This window comes from Podarcis erhardii, assembly GCF_964252035.2.
Source record: "Podarcis erhardii genome assembly, chromosome: 3".
NCBI classification, from domain to species: Eukaryota; Metazoa; Chordata; class Lepidosauria; order Squamata; family Lacertidae; genus Podarcis; species Podarcis erhardii.
This window is the reverse complement of record NC_138507.1, coordinates 3620616-3638071: the sequence shown is the minus strand read 5'-3', so window position 1 is coordinate 3638071 and position 17456 is coordinate 3620616. Positions and strand designations below refer to the sequence as shown.

At 41.6% G+C, this 17456-nt stretch overlaps 1 protein-coding gene across 2 annotated transcripts; it reads right to left on the bottom strand.

The window, feature by feature from the left end:
* Positions 1–5258: 5258 nt before the first annotated feature.
* Positions 5259–15970, bottom strand: FAM161A (FAM161 centrosomal protein A). 2 transcript variants are annotated; one of them, XM_081856463.1, is made up of 7 exons: positions 15797–15970; positions 13509–13726; positions 10790–11968; positions 8664–8831; positions 8386–8485; positions 7221–7381; positions 5259–5506 (listed from the first exon to the last, which is right to left on the bottom strand). In XM_081856463.1, exons 1-7 carry the CDS (start codon positions 15929–15931, stop codon positions 5269–5271), a joined length of 2199 nt encoding a protein of 732 aa, XP_081712589.1. In that variant the 5' UTR covers positions 15932–15970; the 3' UTR covers positions 5259–5268. The 2 variants fall into 2 exon arrangements, with proteins under 2 accessions (XP_081712589.1, XP_081712588.1); XM_081856462.1 differs by lacking the exons at positions 8664–8831; positions 15797–15970 and having other exon boundaries at positions 13509–13707.
* Positions 15971–17456: the final 1486 nt, after the last annotated feature.

Below are 17456 nucleotides of genomic sequence, written 5' to 3'. Positions count from 1 at the left end.
ATGGCACACCCTCTATTCATAAGACCACAGAACACGAAAGGACCTTGGCAGTCATTGTCCAGCCCCCTTCTGAGTCCAGTATCCACAATGCAGGATGCAACTGCAGCACTTCCAGACCGGTGGCTGTTGAGCCTCTGCTTAAATACCTGCAGAAAAAAGAGCCTACATCTCCTGAGGCTGCCTGTTCCATTGCTGAACAGCTCATACCATTAGAAGCTTCTCTTAATCCTTAGCTGAAATTTGCTTCTGGAAACTTCTGTCCATCATTCCTAGTTCTTGCCTCTGGAGCAACAGTTAACAAATTTGCCCCAACTTCATACCCTACAAGATTTCTCTGATGAAAATAGGGACGTCCCATTCCATAAAAATAATTTTACTATTTATACCCCACACATCTTATTGGTTGCCTTAGCACTCTGGGCAGCTTGCAACATATATAAAAACTTCATTAAACATTAAAAAAACAACTCCCAATACAGAACTGCCTTCGGATGGCTGGGAGGTCAAATAACTCCATAGCCTCCAACATTTCTCCCATGAAAATAGGGACATCCTAAGGAAAAGTGGGACATTCTGGGATCAAATCAGAAACGGGGATGACTTCTCTAAATTAGGGATGTCGCTGGAAAATAGGGACACATGGAGGACCTGCAACTTACGTGCAACTTGTATTTGAAGACCACTATCATGTTCTCCCAAAACCGTTTTTTCTGCAGGCTAAGCATACTCAACTCTTCCTATTACTTGGTTCTGAGAGCCCTGTCTGTCATCGTCACTCTTCTTTAGAGACACTGCAATTGGTGTCATTCTTAAAATGTGGTGCCCACAACTGGGCACAGCACTCCACATGTGGCCTGATCAGCACAGAACAGTGTGAAACTATTACTTCCTGTGGTCTGGACACTGGCCTGTTGTTCTAGGCCTTCTCAAACATATATCTGCACCTTGGATTTTATGCTCCTAAATACAGAGCTTTATTGTTTATCTCAGATGGTGGCCTCGCTTTCTGGAGAGACTTTTCAAGGGGTCCAGTGGGATATAGAGGGAAGGACGGTGCTGGAAACTTCCTTAACATATCTTAGGATCCAAACCACTTTTATTAAAACTATTGCCAGGCTCTGATATAAATACTGCAATAAACATATATAAGTGAACAGTAGAGAAGAGTTACCCCTATTTTCAGCTTCCTTCCTGATGCAAATGGCAGCTGCTCAGGGCTTTTTTCAGCCAGACCTCACTGGAACTCGGTTCTGGCACCTCTCAGGTGGGTGCCATTGTCATTATGAGGAGAGGCATTCATGGTGAGTTGCAGCACCTCTTTTTCTAGAAAAAAAGCATGGGGTAGATGAGTCTAAAAAGCCCGGGACAGAAATTTTCACAGCCCTCTAGCAGTTATGATGACTCTTTCTCTCCCTCTCTCTCTCTCCCCCCCCCTCTCTCTCTCTCTCTCTCTCTCTCACACACACACACACACACACACACAGTCTCCTCCCACCCATCTCAAAGTGCTTCCACCAGCTTTAAAGGATGTTTGCCCTGTGACTAACCACAGTGGGATAACTGCTATTCATGAAACAGAAACATCTCAAGGCCTCTGGTGGACAGGAAACTCAGGTGCCATGAAACATTACCTTGCTGATCAGATGTTCCCTCTCTTTGTTGAGAAAAAGCCTTTTCTAGGAGGGGAAAGAATATTATGTTTGTACTTTTGGATGGCTTTAAGAATGTCTATTGGACAGTAAATAGAAAAAGACTATGATACTTCAAGGGCAAAGTCTTGAAATGAACATGAAAATGGAAACCTTAAACTTGACATCTAGTTAACAAGTAAGGCAGTGGATCTTAACCTTACAGTATTTGGGTCATGAACCCTTCTGAGAATCTGATGAAAGCACATAAACACAAAATTTTGCATTCAAATTATTTTATTGCATTGGAAAAATCATTGCTTTTCTGCCCAGTTCATGGATCCTCTCAAGCCCATCCATGGACCACAAGTTAAGGACCCCAGATACAAGTTTAACCAGTGTAACCTTCTCAACGAAATCAAGAGAAGCATCCATCAAGCTGTTTCACTGTACTCAGCATTTTAATATAATTATTTAATAGCCAATGTAAGTGTATGTCTGATATTACTATTGTGCTTTTAAAATGTTTAGGAACACTGTAACAGTAAGAAAGTTTTATTTTTGAAATGCTGTATATATTTAAAGTAATGCATCAATGCAACACTGATTAAGCCACACAATGCTGAATCAATGGCAAAAGTCCTTTTGAATTTTAAAGGAGCCACATTATAAGCAGAGGTTTAAAGCGTTCAGATTTCCTGATAGTAGACTAGCATTGAGACCTGGGGAACTCTTGAAATAACTGATGAAATCTTACCTGAATAAATAAAAAAATGAGCAGTTTGCATGCTATGTCTGTTTAAGACGCAGTTTGCCAATTCTTTGGGGTCAGTGGTCATATTTGAGGAAATTTTGAGAAAATGTCTTACGGCATATCGCAACAGACTGGAAGGTCATTGAATAGAATCATAGAATCATAGAGTTGGAAGAGACCACAAGGGCCATCGAGTCCAACCCCCTGCCAAGCAGGAAACACTCACTCATTTGAAGCAGAGATTAGATGGCTAATCTCCCAAGGACTCTTTAGATGTGATTCCTGCATTACAGAGGGCTGGACTAGATGATCCTTGAGATCCCTTCCAACTCCACAATGCTATGATCCTATGAACAGGGTTACCATGGAGATGTGGTATAATACAAAAGGATTGCCACAGAAGTGTGGCATAACACAACATGGCTGCCACGGGGGGGGGGGGGGGGGAGAGTGCCATTACTACTGCATCTGAGAGACAGGACCACAAAGTGATGTGGGCAATCTGCCTCATCAAAGCAACGCAACTAGACCAGCCACTGCCACACCTGCTCTCAGAAGGAAGCTCTTTGGACCTCTCCTCTGTTCAAAACAGATGAAATGGGGGCATGTTCAGTGCAGGCGAGGGTGAGCCAATGCAAACAGGAACTGAGTAGGAAGAACAAGTTCTTCTGTACTGTGGATTTTTGAAGAGATATTTATGGAGACCTACAGTACCACTGGCGACCCCTGAGCAAAGCATTTACTGCTACGCATATTAAGTCATTTTGTTTTTCCAACTATAATTAAAAAGTGACCTAATGGCTGCAACACTTACCTAATTTTTGTACTTTTTATATTTTCCTCATCACTCTCAAAACACTTTTGGTATAAAGGTTTTATCACTATACTGAGATTCATGACTGCTGAGAAAAGTATCATTTTCACAACCCCTTTACAGAACAGTAAACCTACATTTTGAAAATTCAAAGGATGAGTCCATATTGATATTATACTGTGAGCCACCTGATTGGACTGTGCCCCCAAATGTGACATAGAAATAATTTGATGAATGATGTAGCATAGGAATCTTAGGCAAGCGCTAAGACCGAACGTATACATACCACCTCAGTTATTGTCATAGTGCATGCCATACCACTCACTCAATAAAATTATTGTGTGATGATCTAATTTGCGATCTGAAATTTCTTCAGATGGAAAGGAATAGCGAAGACAGAATAAATAAAAGTTAGAAACTATTAAAAAACGACAATAATAGGGTACAACTATGTTTTGAAGTAACAAGTGTTCACAGATGCTACAAATCTAGTATTTGTATCTTAGAGATGAATCTTGGCAATAATTAGAAGTACAGCTCTTGGCAACTTTCCCCACATCTAAGCTCTGCTGCACGGATTCACATGTCAGGAGTGCTCTGATGGTGTTTCCTGCTTGGCAGGGGGTTGGACTCGATGGCCCTTGTGGTCTCTTCCAACTCTATGATTCTATGATTCTATGATTCTACATGGGACTCAGCTACATTCATCCATTTTATTGTTATAAACATGTAACACCAGATGGCGCTGTAGGGCTGGGCTTCCTAATGGAAAATATTGCCCAACGGTGGGTGTGGGGTTCTTGTGGACCAGAAGCTTCCGTTGCTTCTCCAAGCTTCAGGGCAAAATGTATAACCAGAGGGAGATGATTTTTACCACTCATAGAGGAACTTTGTGTTCTGAGAGTGAATCACCCTCCAACCACTATGCAATAGTTTGGGCTTCAATTGACTCATTTACTTAAGATATCACTTAAAATTAATCTCTAGTTTTACTAACATTTAGACTGCCACATTTCTCTTTGAGGGTTGTTGGTTTTTCCCCACAAACAAGTGGTATATAAATTTTATGGAAAAAATACACACACACACACATATACATTATATATATATATATATATATATATATATATATATATATATATATGGAACAGCCATTGCTTGTTTGTCCCAGAATCCTACATGCAAAACCAGATATCTACAGCACTAAACAGAGACTTACCAGTTTGCAATCTCTACCCTGGAACAGTGTCTGAAAGCTAAGGCTGTCCACAGGGCCCAAGATTTGCTTTGAATCTATATGTAATTTTTCTCTGTTCCTGCCATGCTCTGTGCTCTCATCACTTCAATCTATGTTTTGGATTCCAAGCTGCATTATGTAAAACAGAGCTCTATAGTGTAGAATCAAAAAATACCTAGGACTTGCCCCCCTTTTGGCCAAAGTAGACAAAATATAGAGGCATAACTGGCCTTCTGTAGAATGGATCCTTGTCCAACTGCACTGGCTACCAATTAGTTTCTGGGCCCAATTAAAAGTGCTGGTTTTAACCTATAAAGCCCTAAACGGCTCAGGACAACAATACCTCAAAGATCCACCTCTTTCTATATGGAACTACCCAGACCCTGAGATCATCTTCTGAGGCCCTTCTTCATGCCTCCTCCACGAGATCCAGAGGGTGCAAACACGAGAACAGGATTTTTATGCAGTGGCTCCCCATCTGTGGATTGCTCTCCCCCAGGGAGGTTTGCCTGGGGCCTTCATTATACACCTTTAGGTGCCAGGCAAAAACATTCCTCTTTAACCAGGCCTTTGGTTGGTTGACATCCTATGCCTTTTTAAAATGTGATTATAAATTTTGTGGTTTTGTATTGATTTTATCCTGGGAACCACCCTGAGACTCGCAGATATAGGGCAGTCTACAAATTTAATAAATAAGCCAGTTGAAAACTCACAGCTGATCAGCACATTAAAAATACTTCAAAACTCTATTTGCACCAGTTGTCTCATTTTCTCCATCTCTTATAAATTCAAAACACCAAAACCCACACAACATGGAAGCAGCTATGTATTTCAATTAGCCTTCATCATCACTGGATTTTTCTGTGGCAGCTTGTTCACTGTTTTCACTTTCATACTCAGGAGCCTCCTGGCCATCGTGATCTGGCTGAGCTTCCATGTCCACCTCCTCTTCAGAAGCTTCCACCTCCTCCTCCTCATCACCATCCTCCTCTCCACAGGACTGGGCAGAATGGAGCTGTGAGCTCTCCCACTCTCTCTCAGATTCTCCATCTCCTGATTTATTTTCATTATCACTACAGCAGAAACAGAAGAAAAACACTGCCCATTGGCATCCTCTAAAGAACAGCTGAATACATATTATGACCCAATCAGATCACTGCCATAAGGAGCTATTCTCAAATTTGTCAACTGGCGTGATTTCCTGTAATTACACTGGTGACAATGTTATTGCATTGTAAAATTTAGTTTCAACTTGTGTAGCATTATGGCTTGCATCCAATGCAGCACTAAGTCACAGGTCCCTCAGTGCAAGGATTTATGCTTTGTGCAGCAGGTCCTCTCACTTTTCCTTCCCCCCTCCATGTGCCCTGAACCCTCCCAGATACCCTCAAAGGAGGCATCTGCAGAGACAAAACCATCAATCTCGGAATGCCTCATGAACAAAGAAGCCATCAGGCTGCCATGCACATATATTCAAAGGGTGCACTGGTACAGAAGATCACTGTCCCCCAGATGAAATGGATTGTAAGCCCACAAGAACAAAGAATCCTGGAGCAGCATGCAAACTCTAAATGCCTGCCCTTCTCCATCTTGACTGTAAGAAGACAGTAAGTGATAAAACCATCACTGTGTCCTTTCTTGAGGACATCCTGAAGCAAGTCTCCAAACAGCCTGCTTTCTGTGTGAAGCAATATACAGAATAGCCTTGTTTTTAAAATCAGCACTCCGATATTGGAGCCATGCATGTGGTTGGTCCTCATACTCATGGACCTAACTCTAGCTATAAGTGCCAGTCAGTCTCCATAGAATAATCAGCCACAGGCCCAGCTAGGTCAGCTCAATTAGAACTTCTCAAGCTAAAATTATTAATGTTCCAACATGATTGGTATATATGGGATGGTTCAGGGGGTGACCTCACAGCCCCTCCATTCTAGGGAACACTAGAATAAGGGCACCTATTGTCATGTCCACCAGAGAGCTCCAAGTCTGCTGTTGATTTTCCTAAAGCTGCAAATAAAACCTCTTGGCTGCTTGATTACCTTGCCCATTCCAGTTCTTGCAGTTCTGATGTAATAACCTAATAACTGAGTAAAAAAGGAAATGCACATGTAGTGTAATCCCAGCTAGAGGAAGCATCCGTGGACTTCTAGTTTTTGGCAGTTTGCTTTACTTTGAGTACTTTTACCATCAATTCTTCCATCCACCAATCAACTGCAGGTATAAGGGCTGTGAATATTTTCACATTCTTTTCAATGGGTGAAATCCATCAGTGTCCATCTGCCAGTAGAATGACCACAGCTGGCAGGACAGATCTCCCACCATCTCCCATGTAGTCCCCAGCATGCCCCCCAAATGTGCTCTGGAGAGTTGGGGAACCCACTAGACCAGACTGGGATAGCATGGGGGCCAGAAGAGGGAAAAAGAGGAAGGGGAAGTTGATGCTGACTCAAATGATGCTGTCACCCAATGGAGATTTAAGTCTCTCTCCAGAGAGGAGGTGCAGACGTACCACATGCACATGAGGCTTTGGATTTTAGAGTTCTGTGCTATTAGAATAAGCTACAGCAAAAGGGGCAATTTGAGATTAAAGTTGTCAGTCTCCCTCTTAAAACATCTAGGGCAGGGATAGGGAATCTGCATCCCTCCCAATTTTGTTAGACCACGGCTTCCATCATCCTTGATCCTTGGCCACCTTGGCTGGGCAGTTGCTGGCAGCTGGAGTCCAACAACATCTGGAAGGCCACAAGTTGCCCATCCTGATCTATGGCAACCACTGGCAGTATTTACCTTTCGCCATCTGCTGTCAAAATGTCAGAGCCGCCACTGGAATGGTCCTGCAAAAGCCTTTCTGGAGCTGTTTCACCTTTCTTTGAAACAAACTCTTCACATAGTCCCAGCTCTCGAAGAATACCGCAGTAATGCTTCTCGGCTGCTATTCGTGCATTTTTCTATATTTTAGGAGAGGTAGAGTAAAAGAATAACAAAATACATTACTAAGATACTCTTAAATTTAAAGAATATACAGTGGTACCTCATGTTAAGAACTTAATTCATTCTGGAGGTCCGTTCTTAACCTGAAACTGTTCTTAACCTGAAGCACCACTTTAGCTAATGAGGCTGCCGCACCACCACCGCACGATTTCTGTTCTCATCCTGAAGCAAAGTTCTTAACCCAAGGTACTATTTCTGGGTTAGTGGAGTCTGTGACCTGAAGCGTCTATAACCTGAAACGTCTGTAACCTGAGGTACCACTGTATACGGCTGTGGATGTGTACATTGGTTGCCAAACATCCATGACCTCAGAGCACGAGAATGTTGTGGAACACAAACACAAAGCTTTAGACAGTGGCATTTTAAAATTTGGTACTCAACACCTCTGCGCCGGCAAACACATTAAATATTTAAATTACATGTTAAAAATATTAAACGTTTAGATTACATATCTGCTCAGCTGTGGCTGGTTCATCCATCTCTGCCCTTGACTTGCAGCCTTAGGTAGAAGGGAAGACATACTGCAACAGAGCAATGCCATGTGCCAGAAATGGAAGAAGCAAACCTAATGTTGTTGCATTATTTTAAGTAAGCCGCTTGGGATCCTTCTGGATCAAAAGGCAGAGTAGAAATCAAGAAAGCTAACAAAACAAGTGTAAATAATCACAGTTAAATTAAGTGGTGTCTCCTCTACTCTTCACACTGTAGTGGGTGGATTAGGAAGGCAGAGTATAAAATAGGACAGCTTAACTGGGACATTACTGTACACAATTATAACCAGGAAGGCAGCAATCATTGCTGGCTGAGAAAGCACAGACAAATGAAATGAGGCGTACAGAAGTGATGCAATGGGAGACGGGAGCCTGGGAGGGTGGTATAACTTGCATCACCTCAATGACAGTTCTTGATCATCAGATAAAGAAGAGAGCTGGCACCCCAATATATGAGAGATGTCAATAACCTGTGTCGCTTGTTCCAACAACAGCGGCCTCTTTTTCACTCTTTCTTCCATTTCTTCCAGCTCCTGGAGATATTCCTTCATTCTCTGCTTTTCATGTTTCCTGTTTTTTTAATATACCATGACATGGAAATGGTATGGAATTTAATCATGAACTTTCACAGCAAAATAAAAATAGAAGCAGCAAGACTAAACTATGTTACACACTTTGAGGGCCTGCTACTGAACTAATGATCTTGCACCTATTGGGTCAGGATTTGGAGACTACATTAGCAGAATACCTGAGTATTTTAAACTTCGATTTATGCATCTGAGCCAGACTTTGATGGGGATCATTTGCCTCAGCCCGGGTGTATATAAGTCTCTGTAGCTTTCTTGCTCTTTCTTTTTGTTTTGTTCTATTTTTCTTCTTCTCTTCTTCTACCTTTCTTTTTTCCTCTGCTGACTCCCTGAATAACAAAATAAAGCAGAACTAAATAAATTTAAATTGAGAAAAGGCTTTATAGAATTTCTCAAGGATACACTTATACAGATCAAGAAGTAATGTACTTCACACAGATGGCAAATCCCACCCAAATATTATTTCATCTGGTGCCTGTGTCCTGTCTTGGAATACTGCCATGTTGCCTCTTTTGTGTAAGTATATTTTTTATTATTTAAAAATATGTTTTATCTCTTTACCCTTATACATGATCGTGCACAATTGTTTTTCTTTCTTTCTTTTGAATTGCTGGAATAGTTTGTTACATCTTTTGATACATTTAATAAAAAATGATGTGAATGGGTATGTGTCAATCTCAACTTTTTCTATGACTTATTACTGTAGATTATGGAATGAGTAAGAAGGTTGGCAAAACTTAATGTAACAGGAGATCCCCATTATGAACTTTCTTGATGCTGGTACCAGCCGTATCTCAAAAATATGTCCTGGAAGGCACTGAAGAGACATCCTGAGCTCCAAATACCTTGTGTCAATATCAGCACGTGTAAATCTAGCAACTAATAGCATCTAATCAACACCTGAATGGATGCCATCACAATAATAGTAAGGTAACTTTAAGACAGGAAGTAAACAAGGATAAACAGTTCAGTCATTGCTCACTAGATCCTTTCAACTTTTTATTAAGCAAAATAAAGAAAATGGGAAATAGGCAGGAAACTCTGGGAAGAAACAACAGCACAATAGAAATACTAAAATTATAGGAATTGCTCGTCTCAGCGCTCCCTTCCTTCTCCATTAGAATGAATTGGCTAAAATTTTTACAAAAACCCTAGATTTTCAATGGTTAGTTAGCTCTCCAAGCTCCATTTCTTGACTTGCTATTAGTGTGGGTTCTGTGGTGAAATTGCCGCGCTCATTTTCTATAGGCTTTTGAGAACGTTAAGAATTCTTTCACTCACTCTTTGCCTGCTTAAATTGTAATTTTGCTTTCTGAAGCAACATTTATCTATTCTGACACTTTCATTTCATATAATACACCTCTGGTGTAGGAACTTCTTGTGGGCACAACAGACGCACATCATAACTCTATCAAAGGATCCTAAACCTCTCAGTAGTGTGTGTATGAATACACAAGTGTGGAACATGCATGTGAGTTCAGACATACATGCAATGAAACAATGTACTTCCTCTAAAACTCCACCGTGAGGCTAATCAAAGATGGTTTCCTTACCCTAAAAGAGAGCATAGCCAACCATCCATCCACAGTTCTCTGGAGATATCCATTGCTACAACCACTACATCAAGAACACTGAACTCAGGAAATGGTTGGCCCCCTTGGTCTTGGCAGCTGTGTAACTAGGGCAAAGTGACTGGTGCCCCAACACCAGACACAAGATCTGGGAAGAGGGGACGCAAAATCAGCTGCTAACAATGGAGTGTGGCTTAAAACAATCATGGGGAGGAAAAGAACTTCCCCACCCACCACCCCCATTCCCTGAAAGCCCCAGAAGAGAACATGGAGGAAGGGAAAGGGGGTTCATTTCATCTGAAATGCTTGCTCTGATGAAATGATTGCCTTAGTGCAACACTGAATTCCTCTCCAAAATAGCATGCATTTCACGCATTCAAAGATAATCTTCATATTTTGTTATAAAAAAAACCAAAATTAATATGATTAACATGATTATGTTGTCATATGTTGTTAAACAGATACGAAAACCAATAAAAATTATTTATATAAAAAAAAATCCACATGCAATTAGTAAAATCATTATAAACAGAGAATAATAGTTTCGTTCATCCCATGTGGATCGTAGTTTTAACTTCACTTAAGATATGCAGTGATAACTAAAACAAGTATTTAGTACCTTATTGCATCAGCATGGTTTTATTTTCCACAAGCAACTTGAAATTAAACTTGAAATTAATGACAATTACATCAGTCCAGGCCTGTGAACAGCTCACCTGACTGCTTGTAGTCGTCGTCTTGTAGATTCTGTAATTCTTGGAGATACAGATTCTTCACAGCCTGAAGGAGATGAATTTGCATTCAAAGACCTCATTTGAGGCTTAGCTCTTGAAGAAGCAAAGGGCCAGCGTGTTTCCTTTAATTTTTCTTCATCCATTTGAATGTCCTCAAGAATTTTCTCTTTGTGGGATGCTATATTTGGTGTACAGAGATTGAAGGGTTCACAGGCTGTAATGTGTTTCACATTCTTCTGTCTCTGAAGCCGCTTCAGGAATTTTTGATGTAAAATTTCAAAATCTGGGACCTTGGCTTTGGTCTTTGGTTTGTGTTCCACTTCTTTAGTCAGCTCAAGATGATTTTGCTGCCTATTCTTATTAATGCCTCTGTTTCCTAACCTACTGTTAGGGAGAGATGAATTGCGCAGAAGTTCTTCTGATCTCATCTGAATTCTAATATCTCTATAAAGCTCTTCCTCCTTTAGCTTCTCATTAATTTCTGAACGATAAACAAATTTAGGAACTGGCTTTGCTTTGAATACTTTTGCTTTCTTTTCTGGTGAAGAAACGTCCTTCAACTGCATTTTCTTCATTTCTTTCTTTTGTGCTTCCCGCTCAATAAACTGAAATGGCTTTTGTGTAGCTAGAAGGGTCTCTCGCCTCCTCTCTCTTAGTGACTTTCTACGTTCTTCATTTTGCTGCATAATATCATGATAGAGAGGGAAAAAGACATAAGCAGGCACCGGATGGGCTCGGAATTTCTTTTGACATTCTGCTTCCTCCTCCAATTCTTTCTTCAGCAAGTTATTTTCCAGTTCGATCAGTGACTTTGACTTTATGTTCTGTTGTTTTATCTTAGCTTCTCTGATAGTCATCTGGAAAGGCTCAGGTATTGTGATCTTTGGGGACCACTTTTTTTTCTTCCTCCTGCTCTTCCTCAAAGTCTGCAATTTGGATAAAATACTTTGGTTGCAGTGAGAATAGTCCTCCAAAGATGACCCATCCCATGAATTTTCAGCTTGCTCCTTACCAAATGTAAGTGATCTGTCTTCACTGTCTTCTAACTCTAATTCTTTATCAGATATATGAGATAAATCTGAATGAAAAGAATTGTTCAAATCAGGCTCAGAAAATGATTTACACATATTCTGAGGTTGAAAAGGGATTGGCTCCCAAGATCTGAAAGGAAATAATAATGTGAAGGTTAGTTTTCTGCAAGCGGCAAAATATAACCAGACTGCTTTGATGAATAACAGAATGGAGGAGCATTTCAAGTCTAAAGAATCCCACCAGTATAGCAGGTTGGGCTATACTGGTTGTATCCCAGCTCATCGCCTTTGCTACCAGAAGCCTGAAAAATAGCTTTCCCCAAACTGCATTTGTTCCTTATGATAAAATGTACAGTTTAGTGAAATATTTGTGTTAGGACCAAGCACGTTTAGGCTGGATGTTAGCTTTATGTCTGTGATCAGAACTCACATCACTGGTCTCCTGTAAGACAGAGAATAGAAGTAAAAATAAGAAGTATTCCTATTAGCAAAACTGAAAATTAATTTTAGAAGGCGCTCCCTAAGGAGTATCTGCACAGTGTTCTGAAACCTTTGGAAAGCCCTAAGCAAAAGTACTTTGTTACTATGAATAGGGAGATAAGCCACAGCTCATCAGCAGAGCCTCTGCTTTGCATGCAGAATGTCCCAGGTTCAATCCTTGGAATTTTCAGGTGCTGCTGGGAAAGAAGCCAACTGAAAACTCTGGAGAGCTGCTCCCAGTCAGTGAGGCAATATGGGGCTAGATGAATCAATGGGCTGACTTGGTATTAAAGCCGCATACTATGTTCCCGAAATTTCATTTCAGTCCCATTTCAGTACTACTATCCTAAACCATGGCTTCAGATTCTGGTGTAAGCAGGAAGCCTGGTTAGTCTTGGCATGAGCTAATGCCACCATCAGACATAATAGTTAATTGGTGCTAAATCCCTAGGAAGAATTTACACTCCAGTCCAAAAGGATCGAGTGGGGAAGAAAGTGGATGCAACCCTGCACTCCCAATTGCTTAAGCATAGTTAAGCAATTAGCAGTGTTACACACTCGGTAACTCTGAAAGTTAAATAATTACCTTCCAACATCTATATCTATATATAACCTGTTGTACACCACAACAGTTGAACCAATTCTGACGTTTTCAGTAGGATTAAGGAGTTTATCCTACAATTAAGGATATTTTCAAACAAATCAAGGCAAGAAACACACACACACACACACACACACACACACACTACTCAGTTCTCTTCCTTGTTCAGCTGTTCTTTCTGAGTTCCCTGCAGGGAGGCAAGTGCAGCCAGATACAAAAATCTAGAACTGAAGGTTCTTCGGCAGTTTAAAAAGTTAAGCTGTTGGCATATAGTATATACCGGTAAAACACAGTTTTGGTGAGATTAGCAGCATGTAGATTCCTCCATAATATATATACAGGCAGTAACTATTTCATGCAGGGGCTCCATTCTTGGCCCCTGCATGTGTCAGCAGAGCACACATAAGCACACCCCACCCCATTATGCCCTGTTCCGCGCCCCCCCCGCCCCCCGTTCTGCCCTCTTCCAGGTCCAAAAGACCTGCGCATCAGCAATCACGTGTCAACCCCTAAAAGGGTTGCTGCCTGTAACTACAATATTTAACATCTTCAAAGAAATAATACTACAAAAATAGATTATAAACCATACCTGTCATTCATACTATGGGTCACATCCACATTTGTTAAAGGCTGAACATCTTTTAGATACAGTTTATTCCGATACATGTTTTCCAATTTTGCCATGGTCTCCAGGTGAGCGTACTTAAGCTCTTCCAGCTTTAAATAATATTCTTGATTCGAAAGGTACATTTTGGAGAGGTCTATCCAGTCTCTGCAATCGGCATGTCCAGTAGGATTCAAACTATCCTGAAACAGAATATTATTATAATGTTTTCATTCCCCTTGGAGAAATACGTATAAAATGCTAGTAATTTGGTCAAGTGGTAGGTGCCATCAACTGTGGAACTTGGTGTCTCTCAGCATTGAAAACTGCTTAGACATGGTAAAAGTAGGGTCCAATCTGCATGACATCATCCTGTAGCCAAAGTTGCTCAACTGTAATAAACATTTAAATCCATTTTTATTTCTAATTTCAAATGAATAATTGCATTTCATCAACAGATATACTACAACACTATGTTAGCTGCACGTAAACTCATTTTGACTCCTTTGATGTAAAGCTCATTAAGAGATTTGTGTAGGCTTGGTATACAAATACCATCTGGTTCCTATAGTATTTGAGACTTACAAATTCTCAGAAATGTTACCTATGCTAATGTCTTCAATCAAAATGCAGTAAGAGAAGTAAAACCATTTAGAATTGATTCCACCGGTTTTCCTTTATTTCATACAATTTATATACCACTTGATTGTAAAAAAGAGCATGCAAGTTAAAGAATTTAGAATGTTTCAAAACTTGCAGTGTTATTACCTTTGCAGTTGACAAATTTAAAAGTGCAAGCTTTTATTCTTAGAACACTACTACTCATTAAAGAGCAGGTTTTCAGTCTGCCACCTTTCTTGTTCTAAGTGACAGCCCAGTGACATGATTGGCAGCAGAAAAGAGGGGAGGCAGGAAGACGACCCATGTGTCATAGAGCCTAATCCATCATACACAAAGACACACAGACTTTACAATAAGCTCTCTCCTGCATGCCAGAGAGGAAAGGCAGACCTTTGCACAGCCTGGCAAGGTACAACTTCCACTCATACAGAACAAAACTGGACCTACAGCAATATCCGACTGTCAGCATTTTCAGCACAGCATATATAATATGTCATGGTTACTCCCGACATCAGAAAGACCTGCCACCTCCGTTTAAAGCAAAAGTGCACAAGAGGCACATGTTTCACTCGCAGAGTTTTCATTGTGCTAATAAAAGCACTGCTGGTTAAATGTGTGCCAATCCGGCAGTCATTCAGGCACAAGCATGGATGTTTCTCTTTCTTTCTTATTAAGCATATTTGGTTTAACAACTGTTTTTCTTAGCTGCTAGCATTTGTGATTTCTAGTCATTGCACTCACAGCTGGAAAAGCTTTGGTTGCTGATTTCTCCTAGTTATTTACATGGTGGTTGTGTGGCTTTTATTTTTTCATACATGTTACCTTAGACGATGTATTGATGTCTAATTCCCCATGCCCCAATATTTTCCCTTCTCTTAAGGTATTGTGTCCGTGGCTGTAAGTCACTTGGCGATCTTCTGGGTAAAAAGCGACTAGCAAGCTTACGTTTACCTTTTTAAGCTTAAAAAATAGATAAAAAACTTTGTTTAGACAAGCCTACCCAGGTGCTTAGAAAGTTCAGGTAATTTTAATCTGTTTCAGTATTTTAACTTTTGCAGGTTTTAAACTATGGTTGTGAATTTTTCTCGATTTTGTTGTTCTATCTTTTTCTAAAAAGCTCTGAGGTTTTTAACAATCAAGCGGTGTACAAATTGTGCAAAATAAATAAATGAATAAACAAAAACAATAAGAAGAGTTTACTTCCATCTAGCCTAAACCCCCTCCCTGCTCTTTGGCAAAATAGTTGTTTGCCTGCTAATTACTGGCTGGAAGCATTCTTCATTATTATTATTTTTCTTTCTCTGTGGTTATTGCATGTGTGCGTGTGTGTATAATAGACCTTCAGGGGACAAGGGACTATTAAGTTTTGTTTTTTTATTTTTATTATTATTGTTGTTGTTGTTGTTGTTAATTAATTAATATATTAATATTAATATTAATATTAATATTAATATTAATATTAATATTAATATTAATATTAAACTTAATAGTCCCTTGTCCGCTCCGCTCTTTTGCCTGGAGACTCGCAGCAAGTGCCTCTTTTCCTGGGAGGAAAGGGGCAAAGGCTCCTCCTGCCGTTCCCTCCCGCGGCCACCAGGGGGCGGCTCCGCCCCCCCCCCGCCGACTCCGGCCTCCCCCCGCTTTCGGCCTACCTGCTGCTCGCCGCCCCCCGGCGCGGGCCTTCCGCCCTCCCTCTCGTAGAGCGCGACCGGGGCCCTGGTGCGCGGGTCGACCGGCGTGTGGAGGCAGGAGGCGGCGAGCAGGGCGGCTCGGTGGGCCGCGTCCATGGCTCTCTTCGCGCGGCGCAGCGCAAGGCCGCTTGGCCCGGCTCGGTTGCCAAGGCGACGGCGCTACGGCGCCTCCCGCGGGACAAAAAGCCGTCGCCCGCTGGCGAACGCGCGCCCTGGAGCCCTTTCCTGGCGAGGCGGGGCTGCGAAGCCAAGATGCTCTTCTCGTCCTTTCTCTTCTCTCTCGCACTGCGGAGTTGGAAGGGACCTCAGGGGTCATCTAGTCCAACCCCCTGCGTTGTCCTTGGCTGGGCTCGAACCACCGACTTTGTGGTTGACATCCAGGCGCACGGACCCCAATACCTATAATCACCCTTGTCTCCCCAGACAGACGGGCGCCAACCCCATATATATGAGGCAACCTGTCCTGGGTGCTTTAGCTGAGATTCCTGCACTGCAGGCCACTATTATTTCCCCCCCCCACACACACACTGTAGTGAGCATAGGCACTGACTTTGAAGGGGTACAGTTAGGGTTACCCCAGAAAGCTCTAAAAAAAACTGTTTGTGAATCCCCCCCCCCCAGCCAGCCTCGGCGTACGCATTTTAAAAACTGCATTTTCCTCTAAGACAAAAAGCACGAGCTAAGCAGTCCTCTCTGTAACAAAAACGCTGTAACAAACCCATAGCTGAGAACAGTAACGCTTTTCGCTTCCCAGATCCAAGATAACCTTGTCCTGGTACATTGATTTGCAACATACTTCCGGGAACAGAGCCAGAGAACGAAAAGCAACATTTCTATGTAAGAATCTGTGAAGGGGGAGAGGGGAAAAAGGGGTTTTAAAAAAGGATAAAAACCTGCTTGTAAAATGTTTTCGGCGCGGCCTGTCTTTTGTGAACTGAATCACACAGGTGCCTCTGCCCCCCCCCCCCGCACAATAAAACGCTCTTTTCTCTGGATTAACCCCTTGGTGTTGTTTGGCCCCTTTTGTCTCTGCTTGGGTGCAACAATTATTCCTACCCATGGATTAAAAAGGCTACGACTTGTTCCTGGGCTCCCACAAATTTTTAATGGAGGGGCCACCTCCCTCCCCCAAGCTCCACTCTGCAGTGTGGGGGTGCACACATCACATCAGCACACACACACACACACCCATGTGTGCAAGTGACAGCAGAAGGCCGTGAGGGATATTGTTACTATAATTATTATTTATTTATTTATTATTTGTTGTTGTCGTTTAGTCGTGTCTGACTCTTCGTGACCCCAGGGACCAGAGCACGCCAGGCACTTCTGTCTTCCACTGCCTCCCGCAGTTTGGTTTATTATATATATATGTTTGTAATTCCATCAAATAAATCAGATTGGTCTGGCATGACTTACTTTTGAGAAACCTATTCTGGGTTTTAGTAATCACAGCATCCTTTTCCAAATGCTCAGACTGACTGTTGAATTATCTCTTCTACGACCTTCCCTAGTATCGATGTCAAGTTCACCAGTCAGTAGTTACGGTACCTGGGTCTTCCTTTCCCTTTTTGAAGATGGGGACATTTGCCCACCTCCAGTGTGTAGGGATCTCACCTGTTCT